We start from the raw sequence: 18922 nt of genomic DNA on the forward strand, positions 1-18922 counted from the left end.
GACTAAATAAATGAATGAACTCATCAATCAACCAATCCACTCATGCATGTATAAACAGTCAATTCCTGTCTTTCATTTCAGCTATCCTGAAATGACTTTGTCAACAAATACATACTGCCCTCTAAACTGGACATGTATGGATATAAAATACAATGAAAGGAGAGTTAATGATAGAGTGCATTCTAGGCTAGGCTGGAGTAAACAAAAGGCTCAATAGTGCCATCAAGGCGCCAGGAAGTTAAACTCCAGAAGACACTTTTATTCCCTTTATTGATTAAGATATTACAAATGTGTCCTTATCCCCCCAATGTCCTCTCATCCCCCCAATCCTGCCCTCACCCTCACCCCCTGTTGTCCACATCCATCGTTTATGCTTGTATGCATGCATACAAGTCCTTTGGTTGCTCCCTCCCCCTCACCCCCTCCCTCCCCTACCTTCCCTCTGAGTTTTGAGCATCAGGCACTTTTTATTAGTGAGAAAGCAGTTTCCTTAAAGAATAAAGGAGATGGCTAAGAAGTTAAATCCCAAAGGGTCAACTAGGCTTACCTTGAGAAACAATGATTCAACCAAAAATAAGACTTTTCTCATCAGAGTTTAACATCATATGTTGGATCTATAATGCCCATTCTTTTTTAAAAATTAACTTTCAAAATAGATATGGAGTCTATTTTTATTTGCATGTATATTATAAACATACTGCATCATGTAAACATAAATAAATGGATGCTATTTATCTCAAGGGAGAATTATCATTTTGGATTATTCAACACAATCTGTTCACCTATATACTTCCCTGCTCTATTTTAAGAGCCCTCCAGTCTCCTATGTCTATCAGTTGTTTTATGATCAGTTTTCCAAACAAGTAGCAAGATGTATAATAGTGTTATTACTATAAATATAAAGAAACCCCAGGAAACAGTCATAGAATCAGCCCATGTGTGCACCTTGATTGAAAAGGCACAAAAGTACATGCATCAGATGGTCCATTACACGGCACCTGCCACACTGTCTTTTTATACCTGATGTCTGCCATTCTTCGAGAAAAAATGAACAGTCTCTACCACCCACACTATAAGAAGGACAAATCACATCTGAAATCTCACACCAGAATCGCTTTTTAAGTGAAGCATCATAAATGCAGTCATAGGGAAAACTACAATCGATCCACAGGGATATCATTATTAGCTATTACACAACAGAAAAGGCACAACTCCTTCTCATTAGACCGATTTGTTTGCTGGAATCAGATGTCCCTGGAATGATTCTTTTCCCCCAGATTCACCTCTGTTGTTGAGCCAGCTAGCCTCTTGTGTACCTCTCATCTGCTTGCCCTCATCCTCCATCTCTTCCCTGCCCCTCCTCCCTGTTGGATACAGAATCAGCTGGCTCATCAAAGCTTTGTCTTTCTTCCTCTCCAGCTATGCTGTGTCTCTATAATGAATTGATTTCTTACTGCTTATGAACTAATGCTGTGCTATTTAATTCCATAGAAGTTATTTATTTTTTAAAAAACACATCTTAACTCAATGACTTTGAAAAAGTCAAATCTAGAAATTTGCATAATGGCGACCTAAATAACTATTAGTAAATACTCTTACTTGGACCTCTAAATGATAGATTTGTAGAGGGAGGTGGGTACATCCACATGTATGTGTATAATGTGGGGATCTAGGACACTGTACTGGGTGTCAGGGAAGAGCAGTAAGCAAGACCCACATAGTCCCTGCCTTCATGTAGTTTATATTCTAATGGTGTCTATAGACGGGTAGCCAGCAGTGCATTTATAATGTTAAGTTACCTATGCTGGGATTGGGGAATGCATGGGGCTGTAAGATATATGAGCACGTGGTGAAGACACAGCCCAGAAGTAGGGAGGCCAAGGAAGTTAGCCAGAGACAGAAGTCAAGGAAATAGTGCTCCAGGAAGAGAAGATGGCCAGCGGGAAGCCTGGGAAATGAGTGACAGCGTAGCTCAATAGATGCATTGAAAGCTCAGGGTGGCTGTATCATCTCACTGAACAAAAGGAGGGACAAAAAATGAGGCTAGAGGTTTGAATTTGAGGATACAGGGCTTTGAAGACTTGTTAAGACTTGTTTAAATATATAAATGGAGTGATATCTTAATTTAAAACAGCAATACTGTATAATGTGGGTGGAGCTAGGCAAGCAGTTCCTAAATTCATACGGAAAAATTATTATGCAAGACTAATCCTAAAAATTCTGAATTAAGAGACTGGTGAATAAGACTAATACTTCAAGTAGAAAAAATAATAATAACATGATCCTATATAATTTTATAAGGCAATTTAACCCTAATAAATCCAATAAAAATTATAATAACAATAATATGAAGCTTTAGGAGATAAAAAAAAAAGTTTAGTGCTGGCATGCATACAGACTGATTATCAGACTAGGATCAATTCCAAAAAGGCCCAAGTACAAAGGTGATTTAATAGTACAAATATGTCTATTAAAATAAACATATTTATTTTGATTTAGTGAGGAAAAGGTTGAATTATATACTCAATGGTATCAAGAGACCTGATTGTCTGATTATCTATCTTGGAAAAATAATAAAACAATTTTTAATATAATAAATATAATAATACAATAAAATGCCTTATATTTAAAAAAACCCAGATAGAGTAAAGCTTTAAATACAAAAGCATGAAATAGTAATAGTAAAAGAAAATATAAGACATTCATTTCATACTCTTAGAGAGGGGAAGATTCTTCTTAACCACATTTACAACGTAAGAGCCATAAAAGAAATAATAAATTTTGCTTTAAAAAGTGTAATTCTATGTTACAAGAAAATGAGGATGAAGAAAAGGTGGTGGTGGAGGAGGGGGAGGAGGAGGAAATGCTATAATCAGCATGAGAAGACAAGCAAAACAGTAGGGGAAGTATAAATGTTCTCATTGTTAAATAGATTTTATGACTGAAAAAGCCACTAATCCAATAGAAATAGGAAAGAGCTAAGGGATATGATAACATAGTTCACTGAAAAAGAAATACAAATGACTTACATACACACAAAAAGACTTGCAACCTGGATCAGAATTACAGAATTACGAAGTAAAACAATGGTGAGATACTATTTCCCAGGAAGATGATTGGCAAAGGTCAAAGGTTTGATAACAAATAGTATTGGCTTAGCAGCAGAAAAACAGGTGCTTCCAGTTTGGGTGGGAGGATAAAGTGATGTGGTCTTCTTGCAAGACATCTTGGCAATATCTATCAAAATCACAAATGCCTGGCAAATGTCCCTGCGATTCAAATTCTAGAAAGTTTATCTACAGATAAAATCATGCATGTGTGCAAGAACTTGCACACAAGGTTGTTTAAAAGGAGGTTGGTAAAATAAAGTTGATTCATTCAATGGATTACTTTACTGCCTGGCTGTGAAAATAAAAGGTTAGGTATATATGCTGATAGAGAAACATTTTGAAAATACATTGTTAAGTTTAAAAAAAAAAAAACAAGATGCAGATCAGTGAGTATAGTTAAAGGTGGAAATGGAAGGTATATATATATATATATATATATATATGCCCTCGTTGTGTACAAACAAAAAGACAGACATGTACTCATTTATGTGAGTAGAATGTTTCTGGAGGCAGACACGCAAACTAAGTCAAAGCTGCTACTGGATATGAGACTGAGGGGTTGTTGGGTTAGTTAGAGAGAGACTACTTTTCATGATACACTCTTTTGTACCACCAGAATTTCTTACCATGTTCAAATATTACTTTAAAAAATACTTACTAATAAAAATTCCATGCAATGAAAATGCATTTCAGAGAAAATATGTACAAAATCACTTTAAAGAATCTGACAAGCTCCCAGGCTTGAGCAAAACTTGGCTAAAGGCACTCCAAAGAAAGAAGGTGTCCATCAGAATTGGTGCTGGGCCCTGGGAATAAAGGGGAGAAACAGGAGTGTCCATCCAGGGGACTCAGGTCTGGGCCAAAGTACTTCAAGCTCTGCGTTCCCTTTGTGAAGGCGCTCCAATTATGGAGATGGATGCCTCGGGCAAGCTTAGCTTAATTTCATTTAACATTTTAAATGCAGAATTAAGTGCCCTTGCTCTAATTCCAAGATCACCAAGCAAGCTTCCAGTTTTAATTTGTTCGCCTTCATAGATCTGGTGCAAAAGCAACTGTAATGCTGATCTGTTATTTGAGTCCATGTGACAGTTATATGTCTTATTACATAGCAATATGCTCAAAATTGGTTTTAATTTTTAAACTAAAAAACGAAATGAAATCAACTTTGAATTTATTTTAAGAAATGAGAAGGCCACTGGGCAATTAGAAGCAGTGATGTGATAAAATCCGCATTTTTGAAAGACCACTCCAGCACAGCATGGCATATGGATAGAGAAGGGGCAAGACTGAGGGCTAGGATGCCAAGTAGGAAGGTTGCAGCATTTTAGGCAAAAAGGATGGTAAAACGAATTATTGTTTTTGCTTACATAAGTACTTTTTTTTGTTCATTTCCCCTCCCAGATTGCAAGCTTGGTAAGAAGAAAAGGCCAGATCAGTCTTTCCACCACCATATCCTAAGCATTTAGCAGGACACAGAGCAGACCCCAGAATATCTGTTGAATGAACGAATGAATGAATGAATGAAGGCAGCAGAAATAAAAAGAACTGAACACATTTTTAAAAATTGGGAATTTATGAAAATGAATGTGGAAGGCATGATACTTAGATTAATACACGGGTTTGGGATGATGATGATAATGATGATGATGATGAATTCAATTTGGAAATCTCAAGGGTGACACATTATGACATGTTCAGTAGGCAGTTGGGCTTATGAGCTCAAAGGTCCTCCTGATCATGGACAGAATAGATCAAGGCATCATTAGAATACAAAGGGCAACAGAAGTAGTGGATGAGGGTGACATAGCCCAAGGACAGCCCAGGAAGAGCAGCCCTAGGAAAGAAACCCATGGGACATCCCCTAGGGGAGGAGAGGAGAAAAGAGTGTCCACAAGTAAGACTAAAAAGCAGCAGCCAGAGAAACTGGAGGAGACAAGGAAAGTACAGTTGCACTGAAGGAAAAGGATGCTTCAAGAGAGAGGGAGTGAGAAGTGAGGCCAAGTTCTACTAAGCAAATAAGAGCAGGACAGAGAAATATGCCTTGGATTTAGCCCAAGGTCCTTGGAACTGGTGGTGGAAAACAAGTTCAGTGAAGCTGTGGATTAAGATGAGATTAGGAACTGAGGAAATAGACATAATGAGTAGAGATCAGTCTTCTAAGATCAAGCTTTGAAGGGACAGGGGATAGGGCAAGGACTAAAGAGGGATGGGAGGTAAGGGAGGGAACATTGCTAAAGGAAAAGTTGTCCCGCTTAAATTCTGATGTTTACAAGGGGAAGAGACTGAAAATAGAGATGAGAGGGAAGTCAGTGATGAAGGAAAGTGTAAGAGGATGGGCTCGGTAATAGAGGTGGAGTGATTGGCTTCTACCTCGAAGTGCTCTAGCCCTTCTATTGTAACCAAAGGGGAAGGTGTGTTTCAGATGCAGGAAGCTTGCTCCAAATGGAATATGAGCAAACCAGGACACAAGCATGTCAAAAGTTGTTAAGAGAGAAATAACAAAGCTCAGCTGGATTATTGCCATCATAGGAAGTGAGGTTTGGGGATTGCTCACATCCAGTCTACACATCTACGCCTCCCACTATTAAACAGTGAAAACCATGCACATTTGGGAGAAGCACCCTTTGTAAATGTCCCCATGTCTCCCCGGAGCTGAGACAATCATGATGTAAATGGGGGTTTAATCCTCAAGATGCCTTGATCTATTCTGTCCATGATCAGGGGGTTTAATTCTCACAGTATATTAAAATTCGATGTTCACTCAACTGTTTCTTCCACTAGATATAAGCTACTCTACTCAGAGGCTCCTTGCCTCACTTCCTTATTTGTTTGTAGCACCCCAGTGTCCTTCTTAAGCACTAGTGGAACTGAACTAATGTTCACAGGAAGTTTGAATTAGATATCAGGCAGCCCACTGCAAATATGTGATAAACTCTTCCAGTGAGCAGGAAAGGAAGGCCTGAAGGGCAGAAAGATGAGACTTGATTTCAGTGTAAGCTCCTGCTTTGAGGGTCAGGAAAGGTGGAGACTGGCCAAAGAGGCAAGGCAATTAGAAATCCCTCTAGAGCACCATCCATAGAAGTGGCCCTGATCAGAGTGGGCTGATCAGACATGAACATGTGGATTCATTGATACAATTGCTGAAAGTGGATGTAGACAGTACATGGGAAGAAAATGATCTCTAAGGAAGAAAATACAAGTTTGTTTCAATTAGTGGGAAACCCAGGAGGCAGGGAGCCCGTGACCTGCAAAGCCATCCTACATGGACTGCAGAGTTGGACTTGGAGAAATCTCACCCATCAGACTTCTATTGCTTAAGCCACCAGAGAACTGGAGCAAGCTCTAGGTGGGAGGAGGCAAGGGTGAATTCCAGAATAGAAAAGGAAACACTAGTGCCCATGGCTGACTGATTTAGAACCACACAGCCTTTCAGGGGTTAGCATCCATCCACGATTCAACCTCTAATTTCAAGAAAAGGAAACTCAGGCTGGTGAGATTAAATGGCTCACCCGGGATCCCAGGTTCTGATACTGTGAGAGAGTAGATGTGAACCCCACATCCCAACTCCCTGCCCAGGTCCCTCTCAGGTTCTTGTACTGTGTGTGTTAACCTTATCAAGCCAGGTTCAGTGGGAATGATGGTGGTCGGCCCAGGTCCTGCAACCAAAGATTTCTTCACAATCTGCTAAAGGGGCTTAGCAGCTAGATGCCTATCTCCGTGTGTGTGTGTGTGTGTGTGTGTGTGTGTGTGTGTGTGTGTGTTTTGAGGGAAGTGAAGAGGGGCCTAAGAAACACCATCGGAAACAGAGGAAGAAGACTAAAGAGTGACAACAAGAAAAGGCTAAATGCAGGAGTGCAAGTTAAACACGCCAGGGGCAAAATCTCCCATGACACTCTTGAATTTGGGATGGCAGCACCAGTGCTCTGAAGTGAAACTGGGAGCAGACCACAAGGAGTGCTGTGGTTTGGGTTGAGTGGGTTGGGCTGGGTTTTTTGGAGAGAGGTGCCTGTTTTTGTATCAGACCTTACCAGAGACCTTAGAGACCACACGTCAAGCTCTGGCTCCCCTCTCCCCACCCCTGCACACACATCGCACAGATAAGCCAAAGGAAGCAAGCTGTCCCAGTGAGCCACAGTCAGAGATGCAGTACCAGGCGCCCTCTGCCACACCACACTGCAAGGGACTCTGGGGCACATGAAATAGAAACAACTTTTTTTGACAAAAATGAGAGTGTAGAAGAGCCTATCTTTTTAGATTGCACTATATTTCAGAGGTTAAAACCCCAAATTCCATTATCTTTTGGGTTAAATCACACTACTGTAGAGTTCAAAAATGCATCAGTGATAATGTAAATTTTTGTTCATGTTGAGAATTGATCAAAGTGGACAATGCAATGGGCCTCTGAGAAGCCAGGTTGGCTGATGGTGTCCAAGTACTAACATTCACCTACTTCACTCAGAGAATACTTCAGGGAGAGACATCCGGAATGATGAAAACAAAATGAAAAGTCTGGCTGGGGATGTAACACACAGCATGGTGACTATTGCTAATAATACTGTATTGTAATGTATATTGGAAAGTTGGTAAGAGAGTAAATTGAAAAAGTGCTCATCACAAGAAAAATATTATGACTATGTGAGGTGATAAATGTTACCTAGACTTACTGTGGTGAGTATTTCCCAATATAGTGCAAATATCAGATCATTATTTTGTACACCTGAAGCTGATATGTCAATTATATGTCATTTTTTAAAAATAGTCTGTATAGTTTAAGGAAGTAAACCCTAAATTATTAGGAAAATTTTACAATTCAATATAATTAAGTATGAAAGAGCCACACATAGTGGAGTTGTATACATATATTTATATATTCATAGACACCCTGTACACACACAAATAGAATTCTGATGTGTGTGTATGTGTGTCTGTGTGTGTGTGTGTGTGTCTCCAGAGAACTGTTGAGATATGGAGATTACAGGAAAGGGTGCGGTGCTAAATCTACAATTAAAAAAACAGGGCTCTTTTGAAGAACTGAAAAGTACAGATTGGTGGTTACAAAATGGTCACATAGATATAAAGTACAGCAAAACTATAGTCAATTATATTGTAATAACTATGTATGGTGCCAGGTGGGTACTGGAAATATTGGGGATCACTTCCTAAAGTATATGATTGTCTAACCACAATGCTGTACACCTGAAACTAATTCAAAATAATATTGAATATAAACTGTAATTGAAAATAAATTTGAAAAGGGAACTCTAAATGGTGTGTGATTATTAACATTTTTATCCATACTAGAAAATGCCATATTCCCAAGGACATGCAAATCCTTATCCTCTATTGTAACACACGGCGACAGCGGAGATGATGATGAAGGGCAAAGACATGAAGCATTAGTCCACCTCTCCACTGCCATGCTGTTTAACTTGTGAATATTTATTTGAATCTTTACACTTCTCTTAAAACTACCTGTCCTCTGGGCCCGGATTTGGGCAAGTGGGGCTGAGCAGACAAAGCCCTAAGCCAGATACTGGATGGTGCTCTAATCCAAACTCCACTCTGCTGGACCAGAGAGCCGATCAACATGACAGTCCCTCCCTCTGAGGCCATCAAGACCTTCCCACTGACTTCAGTGCAAGGTTTTAAACCTAAATAAGCAGATGCCTGTAAAGTGCCTTTCAGGTCCCTGGGGAGAAGCTCTGCGTGAAACCAAAGGTACATTTCAGAGGTGTGTTCTTAACAGGAAAGGCTTCGTGCAGGCCACGGACAGCACCCATAATGGTAGCAGAACACATTCTGGATGTGCATCAACAACCCTTAAGCTTGCCCACTGGCTCAGCCATTGATCTCAGCCATCAATCTTGGGCCATTGAGAAGTCAGGGGGGGGAAAGAAGGCAGGAGAGAATGAGTATTCTCCAGCCACAGGGCTTGCATGGGCACTAAGGCTGACTTTGTATAAAGGGCTGTGGGTTCCTCCACTTATATAACTGATTGTAATAGACACTCCAAGAGCAGCAGCCTCCACTGCTCTGTCTGCTCTGCCCTCCGTCCAACCCCAACCTGCCAACATGGTCCAGCAGGCACAGGTTAGGGTCCCTCATTGCTACCAACTCAGGAAGGCTTTCCTTTGCAGCTCAACTTTTGTGTGTGAATTGCTTAGTGAAGAGGAAAACTTGAAATTTTTAAAAAATACCCACAGTAAACTAAACAAAAAAATGTATTTCTTCCTATGAAGATAAGGTCATTGCTTTGGAATCAGTAGCTCAAGCACCTTTTAATTGCTTTGTCTTTAGTAGAGACATGTTTGCACACACTTAGCCCGGCTAAGCCTGTCTTCATATCTCTGATGCCTCTAAAATGGTGGGCTACAGTCATCGTAAATCCCAGGACACACAACAGAGCATGGGATCCCTAAAGTAAAGGCCATGGCATTTTTTTTGCCTGCTAGGAAAAGGAGTCCTAGCTCCCACCATGTTTTAGTGCATCATGGCCTTACTAACTTCCCTGACCTGGTGCAAGCAGAGGGGGTTGAAACAGAGCATTTCTAAAGCCCCTTTGCCTTCTGTGGTCCTGATTCTAAGTGACTCTGAGACCTTGAACCCATCAGCCAGCACTAACATGCCAACAGCCTTAGCAGCAGATCATGAGAAGACATAGGAGATTTGGCTTTGGGTGGTGGGCACACAGCATGATGTGCAGATCTTGTAACATAGAAACCCACACCTGACACCAATATGATCACATTAACCAATGTCACCACAATAAGTGTAATTAATTAATTAGTTAATTCATTAAATTTAAAAAGACACAGTTTGGGGAACTCAGAGCAGACATTGGAAACATGCACATGTGACAGATGACACCCAAGACCCTCAGACTCTCACACCGCCAGGCTCTGACCACCCATACCATCCTTGACCTCAAAGCTGATGTACAAACCTCAGAACTTCAGAGCCAGGAGAAACTTGTCTGATCACCAACTCCAAAGCCCTCTGTTTACATCTAACAAGCTCAGGCCCAGAGACATTAAGGGGCTATTTCCAGACCAGGTAACCCCTGACTACAGTTTTCTATCTCATCCAGGGTTTTGTGAAACATGTAAACTTCATACCTATGCATCACATTTCTTCCTAGATTTATATCATTCACAACCATTCATTCCTTCATCTCCCAGATCAATATTTATGACTTCTCAGACCTTTGGGCATCCCAGAGAGCAAAGTAAGTGGTGAGAAGACACCTGATCATGTGGGATCATTGCCTTTCTTAATGGAAATCAATCAGCAAACAAATGGAGAGCTAAAATTATCAGGCCACTGTGGGGTTCCGATCTCTGCCACCTGGGGGGCAGGATTTGTGTTTTAAACTCACTAGACCAAGTAGTTCATGAAAATGATTAATCAGATATTAATAATCCAAAGTTGAGTTTTATTCTCTTCTTTTCTCTCATACATCAAACAAGTAAAAAGTCTGTGCTGCCTAAATAATCTCTCCCACAAAAAAATCATTCTATTGATTTATAGACACCAAGAGGAACAAAAATTTGGCACTGCTCCAAAGGGCAGCAGGTTCAATGCCACATTTTACCATATAGTTATTTACCCTAGCAGAAACTCTCCTGAGAAATGGTAAAGCTAGTCTATGAATAATGCCAGTATATAATATTCTACCATGGTTTGCAAATGTTTCTTTCTCTACAGGCAAGGTGAGCAATGAGTTAAAAGTAGAGGCACTCGCTTAGTACTAAAGGCAAAAAAAAGAAAGAAAGAAAAAGAAAAAGGGAAAAAAAGAAATTCTATTTCCTTTCCCAGCTAAACAAAAACTCTAGGTTTTATGCTCCTACGACCTAGATATAGTCAAAGAGATCATACAGAATGTTCCCAGGGAGAAAGAGACCTCAACTCTCAGCTGTTCAGCCAACTTTTCAGCCTAGAAAATGTCTTTACAGGGGAGTACTGAAACAGACACAAACAGAGGTCTATGGGAGAAAAACAGTGGCAGATCTAAAACAAAGCTAAACTCAGTACTGGGGAGTTGTGACCACACTATTGTAGCTTCCCATTACTTGTTTATAATAACATATAACCCAGGCTTTTCTCCTAACTCCAATGCTCTGAATTCCCATAAGGAAATATCACTTTTCGGAGAAGAAAAAAAAATCAAATACATTTTCCTGGATAGTCGATGAGAGGGAGAGGGGGAGGGGGAAGAAAGTAGGGTCAGAAGGGTCATGGGGCTTTTCAGTTGTTTGACACAATGTAATAAAAACCTCCATAATGCGGAGATGGGAGGTATGAAACTCAGACTTCAAAATGGTTGTGCTGAGCTGAATTCTGAAAATATCTTCACTATGAAGACAGCAGGTTTTCAACAAGAGCTTGCAAGCTGTATTAAATAATGAATGACATAAATTAGACTGTCTTATTTATTAACAAGTCCAATGTGGCCTATGAAACCGCACTCAAAACTTACTCCAAGGTTCTTAAATGCATGTAAAGCACAATTCAAGCATGGAGGGGCTGAGACGTAAACATCAGAGTCATAAAAAACTGATGCCTTTCACTGAATCCTTATAAATGCCAGAACTTTTATTTAGTACAATTAATTGCAATGGAAATGCTTACTAAGGTGAGAGGGCCAAAATCAATGTATTAATGACATAACATTACAGTCACTTAACCAAGCCAGCAATAAATTGCACATAGAAGCTCTGGCGGCAGAAGCTGCAAATTCTATTTGTGCTGTACTGAGAGGAAAAATATTACACTTGTCTCCGAATATTAACCCCAAATCAGAGAACATCACACAAGAAATTGAGAAAAAGGTCATCATTGGTCCTCATTAAAATATAGACAATATAAAAATGCATTCCCTTTCACAACACTACTGAATGGTACAGTAAGAAATAATTGAGATGGCAAATTTTATATTATATGTTTTTGACCACAATAAAACTAAAATACCTGACCTATTTTATCCATGCCTTTTACCACTTATGTGAGACAAAACTTGTCCTTTGCAATGCATTTTGGCACCTGATAAAACTGAGACTTAAATGGCCAGTTACATAATTCCAACAACAGGCTTTACTCTTGAATTCCACTTACATGTGACAATGGTATTATTTTTAAACTGAATTTAGTATAGCTTTGGTAAAACCATAACCAAATAACAAAAGTGGGCACTTCTCAGCAGTGTGATGATAGACACATGTAATGCATATCTATAGACAGAGAGATGTAGATCTAGATGTAGACCATGTTAGTGAGTAAAGAGTATGAGACACAGACACTGTGATGGAGAGATTTTCCATAAAATAAAGTCAAACACTGACTCTCAAAACAAAATGTCAGCTTGACTTAAAATATGCATGTAGAAACAAAAATAAACTTATTTCTTCTTTAATCATACATATTTTTTTAAATGTTCTACCATGACCTTTATCTGAATTCTAAAAGGCAAAATGGTTATATTTTCCCCCAATATATAGTTATTAAAAGATATACTATTTTTAAATGATACAGTCAACTGTTGCTTCAGTTTATTTACTTATATTATTCCTACTTTTTTATGGGAACATGTAAGTTTAGCTAAGCACCATTAAACCAGAACTTTGAAACATGTTATTTTAGGAATACCCTTGGGACTAATAAGTTTTTTTTAAAAAAAAGTGTAATTTGGTTCCAACTGTAGCTGGTACCTACTGGCCAAGAATTGAAAAGCTGTTCAAGCAAATATTAATATGTAAGAAAAAGAACACAGATGGTGAGAGTGAAACAAGCTCATCCACTGATGTCATTTTGATATCAAAACAGCAGAATTCAAAATGATGATGCTAAGTGCTTTCTAAACAAGGATTTCGATACATTTTACAGATAAGAACACCTGGGGCTCAAACTGGCTGGGCTCGATCAACGCTGAGGGACAGAGCAGGGAGCATACTTTTTCCTATTGGCCAGTCTAATTCCCCATCCTAAACATTTATGCATTGATACCTCTCAGTGATCTTAATTTCAACAAATGCTCAAACCAAAGGATAAAAAATAAGAGTAGAAATTAGCAGTGCCATTATTGAATGAGTAACTGTGACAAGTGCTTTGGTAAATATAACCCAAAAAATTCATTTTCAAAAGCCTGAAAATAGGAATCTGCCATCAGATATAAAAACAACAGCAGCAGCAATTATGAGGACTAATATAAGAAAGCTCTCCTCAAATCTATTGATTTCATCTATCTCAGGCAGCTAAGGACACTAATATTTAAAATAACATTTTAAATTTAAAGAGTTTTAGTGTCCTTTTCTCTGATTGTGACTTTAAAATATTAAAGTGAAAAAATTTTAAATGAAAATGACTAGCTTTACCTCATTTTCTCCCTCTTTATATTATCTATTGCCTAAGACAGAATTTTAAAAACAACAATAAAACAACATCTAACTGTACAAAGGCACTCCCCCTGGTCTTAAAATAGTCCGAAGAGCTCTGAATTCTATATGGCTTTCTCCATCTGACTACTGACACCCCATCTCATATAAAAGGCACATCTGACAAAAGGCCACAGACACTCTGACCAGCTTGGTGAGCTTGGACCAGCCCAACCTAGGGCCAGTCTAGGGCCAGCCCAGGGTCAGCACGGCCAGGGCCCTACCTCAGGCCCTGACTGCTGCTATCCTGGCAAAAAAAAAAAAAAAAAAAAAGAGATTGAAAACCAAGCATCCTGGATCCAGCCTGATATTTGGCTGCTCCCTGAACATCTCAGCACTGCTAGGCCAGCACGTTTCCCCTCTGTTCTGTTGTCACTTCCTTCTGCCTGAGCCTTATAACAAGAACATCCCCAGTAGAACAAACAGAAACTAGGAAGGTCTCTTACTTACATGAAGAAAAAAAAAAACAGGTTACCTCGGTCATACGTTGGCAGAAACAGGGTGTGCGTTTTCTGTGGGGGGAATATGCATGCGCACTCGCCAACCGGAAGGCCACAGCCCAAGCCCTACTTTCAGGGCTGCCTATCTTAGTATCAAACACGTAAGGGAAACCTAGAGAAACTTTGCCTTACAGCCCCTCTACGTGGATGAATAAAATCTCATGTTAATGGAATAAACGGCAATGTTGGGGAGGGCAGACTCCTCTGGTAGAGTTGATAGGAGAATGCTGGAGGAAAGACTAGTGAACTCCTACTTGCTAATGTATTTGTCACGAGGCATAAAAAGAGGAGACACAAATGCACAATTCTGCTTCTCCATTAGATCAGAACAAGCTCAAATATTGCCAGGGACCTAGGGGTCCCATGCTAAAGGCAGCATTCATCTGAGGACTACACACAGCTTTATCGTCCAACCTTGTCCTGAGAAAATATTCAGTGGACAATTAAAATTTATCATCCAAATGGTCTCAAAATTATATCTCTGAGAAGTCAGTTCTAAATTAAATCAGACCAGGCTTTTAGGCTTCCAACGATCACATTTTCCCTTTTGAGCAAGTGCTTTTCAACACTCAGAACTTCTCCTCTTACAGATCATGTTCAAGGCCATCTCTGGATGCAATCTCCTAAGTAAAACCTCGATGCATAAAATGAAAAGGGACATGGGTCAACTCCAAACCTCAGAGAAAGATGTTAGGGGGGTAGACTCTAACCCCCTCCAACAAATTTTAAAAAGTGAATTATCTTAGCCTCCTTTCTAGTAAATATTACTAGAACTCCTCCTAACACAACATACACATTGCATCTTATGACACAAAAATGTCCAAAACTAAGTTATTGCGTGTGGAAAGCCTAAAGCATGCCCAGCAAGACTTTGAAATATAAAGTGCATATAGAATGCCTTCCCACAAGTATGTTATTCACATATAGTATATTTAAAACTTATTTTAAACTGTCACACTTCTCCCGGTGTTATCAGCCCCGGGCCAGTGAAACGGACAGGTAACTGACAGATGGCCCAGCCCTGCATGTTCATCTCTGACTTCTCCCCAGACTTGAGACAACATTCATGCCCAGGATGGACTCGCCTGGCCAGCCAGGGCTGCAGGGGCCAGGAGAGAAGAAAGAAAGGAGAACACCAGGAACTCACATTTCGGTGATGTTCTCAGGGTCTATAGTGTTAGGCTCCAACCTCGGAAATGCCATGATGCCAGGAATAGGGTCGCTGCACCAGATCCGAGAGGCGCTGCATTTGCAGGACGTGGGACAGGCGAGAGCGGCCCTCCAGAAGCCCACAACCAGCCAGCAGAAGCCCCAGAGCCGTGCCATGGCGGGTCCATGCCACCTCGTCCAGGACGACATAGCTAGCCGCCTGTGCCAGCCCCAGTCAGACTGAGTACGCGTCCCTGCGCTGCACCGGGCGGCCTCCGCTGCCGGTGCTGGGCGGTCTTTGCCGCGCTCGCTGCTCTCCCTACTCGGTGTGGGTCGCGGGCCCGCGCAGCCCAGAGGGTCCGGGGCTGAGCGTATCCTGGCGGGCAGCACCGTTCACAGTGGCAGAGGCATCTCCGGCCTCCTCACAGGGGGCGCTACCGCCGCTAGGAGCTCCGCTGTGGCCGCAGCAGCATGGCCCGGCGCGCTGGGCACCAGCCGGCGGTGCTCCGGGGACTCTCTGGGACGCAGGCTCCTTGCTAGACACGCACTGAGATCCCAGACGCACCTCGGGGCTGAGGACAAACAGACATGGGTAAGACTGAACGCAGGACCCCAGAGACGACGAATTGAGGCATTCTCCTTTGGGGCTCGCGTCACCCCCACCCCGACCCCAGCCAGGAGACTGTGGAAAGATGAGTGCCCAGCTCCCACCCCAGAAATAAACTTGCCCCTCGAAGGCACTGATGGGAGGGAAGATAGGGCAAGGGTCCCTGAGAATGGATTCCATGGCACAGGCCAGGAGAAGAACCCTTTAAAGGGGGGACGAAGAGACTGCCGCTGCCACGGCTTGGAGACGGGGCCCCAATGATGCTGCAGAATCCGCCACCGCTGCTGGGTGCAGGGGGCGCGGGCAGGTGGTGCGGCACGTCCCACCTGGGGAGCCGCCTCAGCCGCCCCAAGGGGGGGACAGTGAGGGCCGAGACTACGGAGGGCACTGTCCGCGCTGCTCACCCGGCTCCGGCGCCTACCGCCTGCCGGCGGCGCCCGGGTCCAGGCTCCTCCTGCCGCCGAGCACTGAGCGCAGAGAGCGCAAGCGAAGGAGCGAGCGAGACTCCTGCTCCAACCCAATTCCGGGAGCCACCGCCGCCGCCGCTGCTGCCTCCGCCTCTGCTACTGCTGGCGAAATGACGTGAGGGCTGACGCAGAGCAGGGGCAGAAACTCCAGAAAATTAGTCTGAAATCCAAAAACACACACGCTCACACACACACAAACCCATAATACCCTCCAGACAAAAGCAACAAGGAGGGGAGGGGAATCTGGGGGCGAGCGGGGAGGAGGGAGGCATCGGTGCCACTGGCCAGAAGCAGACAGCAGCAGCATGTGGGAGTTCACACACGCGCACAGACGCGCACACGCACACATCCAGGCTGTGTAGACGCGTGCGCGCGTGCGTGCGTGTGTGTGTGGGTGGGTGGGTGTGGGTGCGGGTGTGGGTGTGTGTTTTCGTGTGAGCGTGTGTGTGCGTGTATGTGCGCGCATTTAGATCCTGGTACCTCTGAGATGGACCGTTCCGCCGCTCGACGCCTCCCAGCTCCTAATTCACACCGCGGTCTCTTCGACAATTGCGGTAGAGGCTGTCTCCTTTTTTGAAATGGTTGAAACCCGGTTCGGTTCAGCTCTGAAAAATACGCTGATTCTTATTCCAGGAGTCTTCCCTCCCCGCTGCGTTCTCCTTTCCCACCCTGCCTAAAAGGGAGGGCGAGCTATCTTTAAAAAATAAATAAATATTGTAAACACCAAAACGTGTTCGGCATCGGTAACCAAGGATGACCGCCCCCGTTCGGGGACCTCGATTTGGGAACCCTGGTGGTTTGGGAGGGTCTTCCTGTTGGTGCTTTTGTAGAGCGAAGGGAATCTCCAAACGCAACTCTAGCTCTCTAAGTGGGTCTTTTTCGTGAGGTTTTCTGGCATCACACTCCCGGGAAATAGAGACATGTGAGGGGAAGGGAGCGCGCCTGACTCGTATTGGGTTCCCTAAATGCGCGGCAGCAACCCTGGCCTGTCCGATGTGTGGCGCCGCGTCATTTTCTCTCACCCGTCAACCTGGCAGGATGCAACCCTTCCCAGATCGTAACCTCACTCCCCGCGATGCCCACCCCGACTCGGGGCACCCAAAGCCCTTGCTCCCCTGCCGTACCTTGTGCGTTTTCCTAGGAGCGCGAGTGTGCGCAAACGCGTGCCCTGCGCCCGCGCTACCGAGAGCACGACAGGCATCCAGCTACCAAGAAGCCGGGCAGGACCAAAGCCTCAGGGTCTCACTAGAGACAAATAAGCGATCCGGGAGGGCCGGGTGACAAACCATAACGGCTCTGTGGGCTCAGTTAGATGATGGCTGCGATAGCTGTGGGGCATTTGCAAGCCTGGTCTGTGAATCCGTCTTCCCATTTGCGGCTCAGAGAGGCTGTTTTTCCGCAGTCATTTAAAAGGAACTGGGAAAAGGCACCGCAGTGCCAGACACTTCCGAGGGCTCTGGTGCCCCCGCGCGGGGAGAGAGCGCCCAGCACGCTGGAGAGCACAAACCAAGGGCGAAGGCCTAGGCGGGCACTGCTCCGGGCGGGCCCAGGCGCCAGATGCGCAACCTGCGGAACCCCTGACGCTTGCGCGCCCTTGTCCAGCTGAGTGAAAGGCGGGCAGCTCACCGCGCCAGAAGATAAGAATGATCACCCATCTGCCCACAGAGGCTAGGTGGGGAAATCGAAATATCCGAAGGTCCAGGTAAATGCTTTAATCTCCATGACGTTTTAAATATTACAAAGGAACAGAAAGCATCTAGTGGGGCTTTTATACAGATCCCCAGCGATGAGTGTAACCACAGGAATCCTTGCAGAGCGTGCGCGCACACACAGACACACACACACACACACACACACACACAATCTTGATGCAGGGCCGGAAGAAAAGGCCAGCAAGTCTGTCTCTCTCCACCATCACTGGATTGTGACACCCACTGGGTGCTGAAAGGCCAGGCTGAAGTTCACTTCTCTGCTCAGCCGCCAACTCCTGCTGGGTGAGGACATGCCAAGGAAGGGAAGCAAAGGGCAAAAATGTCTTGGTCCAGGTCACACAGTAACGCTCTTCTGCCTGTCTTGCAGATGACCTTAATGGAGCTGCCCCTACAGGACACCTGGGGGGGAGGGCGTGTGCATAATTACCCACATCTCTCTCTCACAACCTCCTCTCACCCCACTTTTCTCAGAAATGGCCCTTTGCGTCCTACTGGCCACAAAGTGTCAATACAACATAAAGATTCTAATTATGTTAGAATATTTTTAGAATTTGTATTATAATATATGCTACTGTTAGATTCTAAATATACCTCCATCGAATATCTCCCACATAAAATTAGAACTGGCAGACTCACTTCTAATTACCCTTCACCTGCTCAGTTTTTTCAATAGTCCTTGCCATTTTTAACAGATCATTTACTTACTTATTATATGTAATGTTTACTATATTTCTCCTAGTGGAATGGACACTCCTTAAAGGCAGTGGTACTTTTGTTCTTTGCTATATCTCAAGGACATAGTATTAAAATGTGTGTGTGTGTGTGTGTGTGTGTGTGTGTGTGTAATGAATGAAATGAAACAAACTAGCATTGAGATTTCTCAAACAGGCCCTCTTCACTCTCACATTCTTAACCTCTAACATTACAAGCCCCTCTGAACAATTCATTCC

The 18922-nt window shown here is 43.1% G+C and overlaps 1 protein-coding gene across 5 annotated transcripts in view; it reads right to left on the bottom strand.

Annotated features, from left to right (window-relative positions):
• The window catches only part of NTRK2 (neurotrophic receptor tyrosine kinase 2), a 315336-nt gene extending 297701 nt beyond the window's left edge, over window positions 1-17635 (bottom strand). For 2 of the 5 annotated variants that reach the window (XM_070431418.1, XM_070431417.1), the window contains exons 1-4: window positions 17385-17635; window positions 16741-16865; window positions 16198-16420; window positions 15185-15758 (exon numbers count right to left, since the gene is read on the bottom strand). In XM_070431418.1, coding sequence (XP_070287519.1) covers window positions 15185-15396 — 212 coding nt within the window. In that variant the 5' untranslated portion in view covers window positions 15397-15758; window positions 16198-16420; window positions 16741-16865; window positions 17385-17635. The remainder of the gene's footprint in view (window positions 1-15184; window positions 15759-16197; window positions 16421-16740; window positions 16866-17384) is intronic. The other 3 variants (XM_070431419.1, XM_070431420.1, XM_070431421.1) reach the window with 3 other exon arrangements.
• Window positions 17636-18922: the final 1287 nt, after the last annotated feature.

This window comes from Myotis yumanensis, unplaced genomic scaffold (assembly GCF_028538775.1).
Source record: "Myotis yumanensis isolate MYYU_CA2020_CCGP unplaced genomic scaffold, mMyoYum1.0.hap1 SCAF_12, whole genome shotgun sequence".
In the NCBI taxonomy this organism is placed as follows: Eukaryota; Metazoa; Chordata; class Mammalia; order Chiroptera; family Vespertilionidae; genus Myotis; species Myotis yumanensis.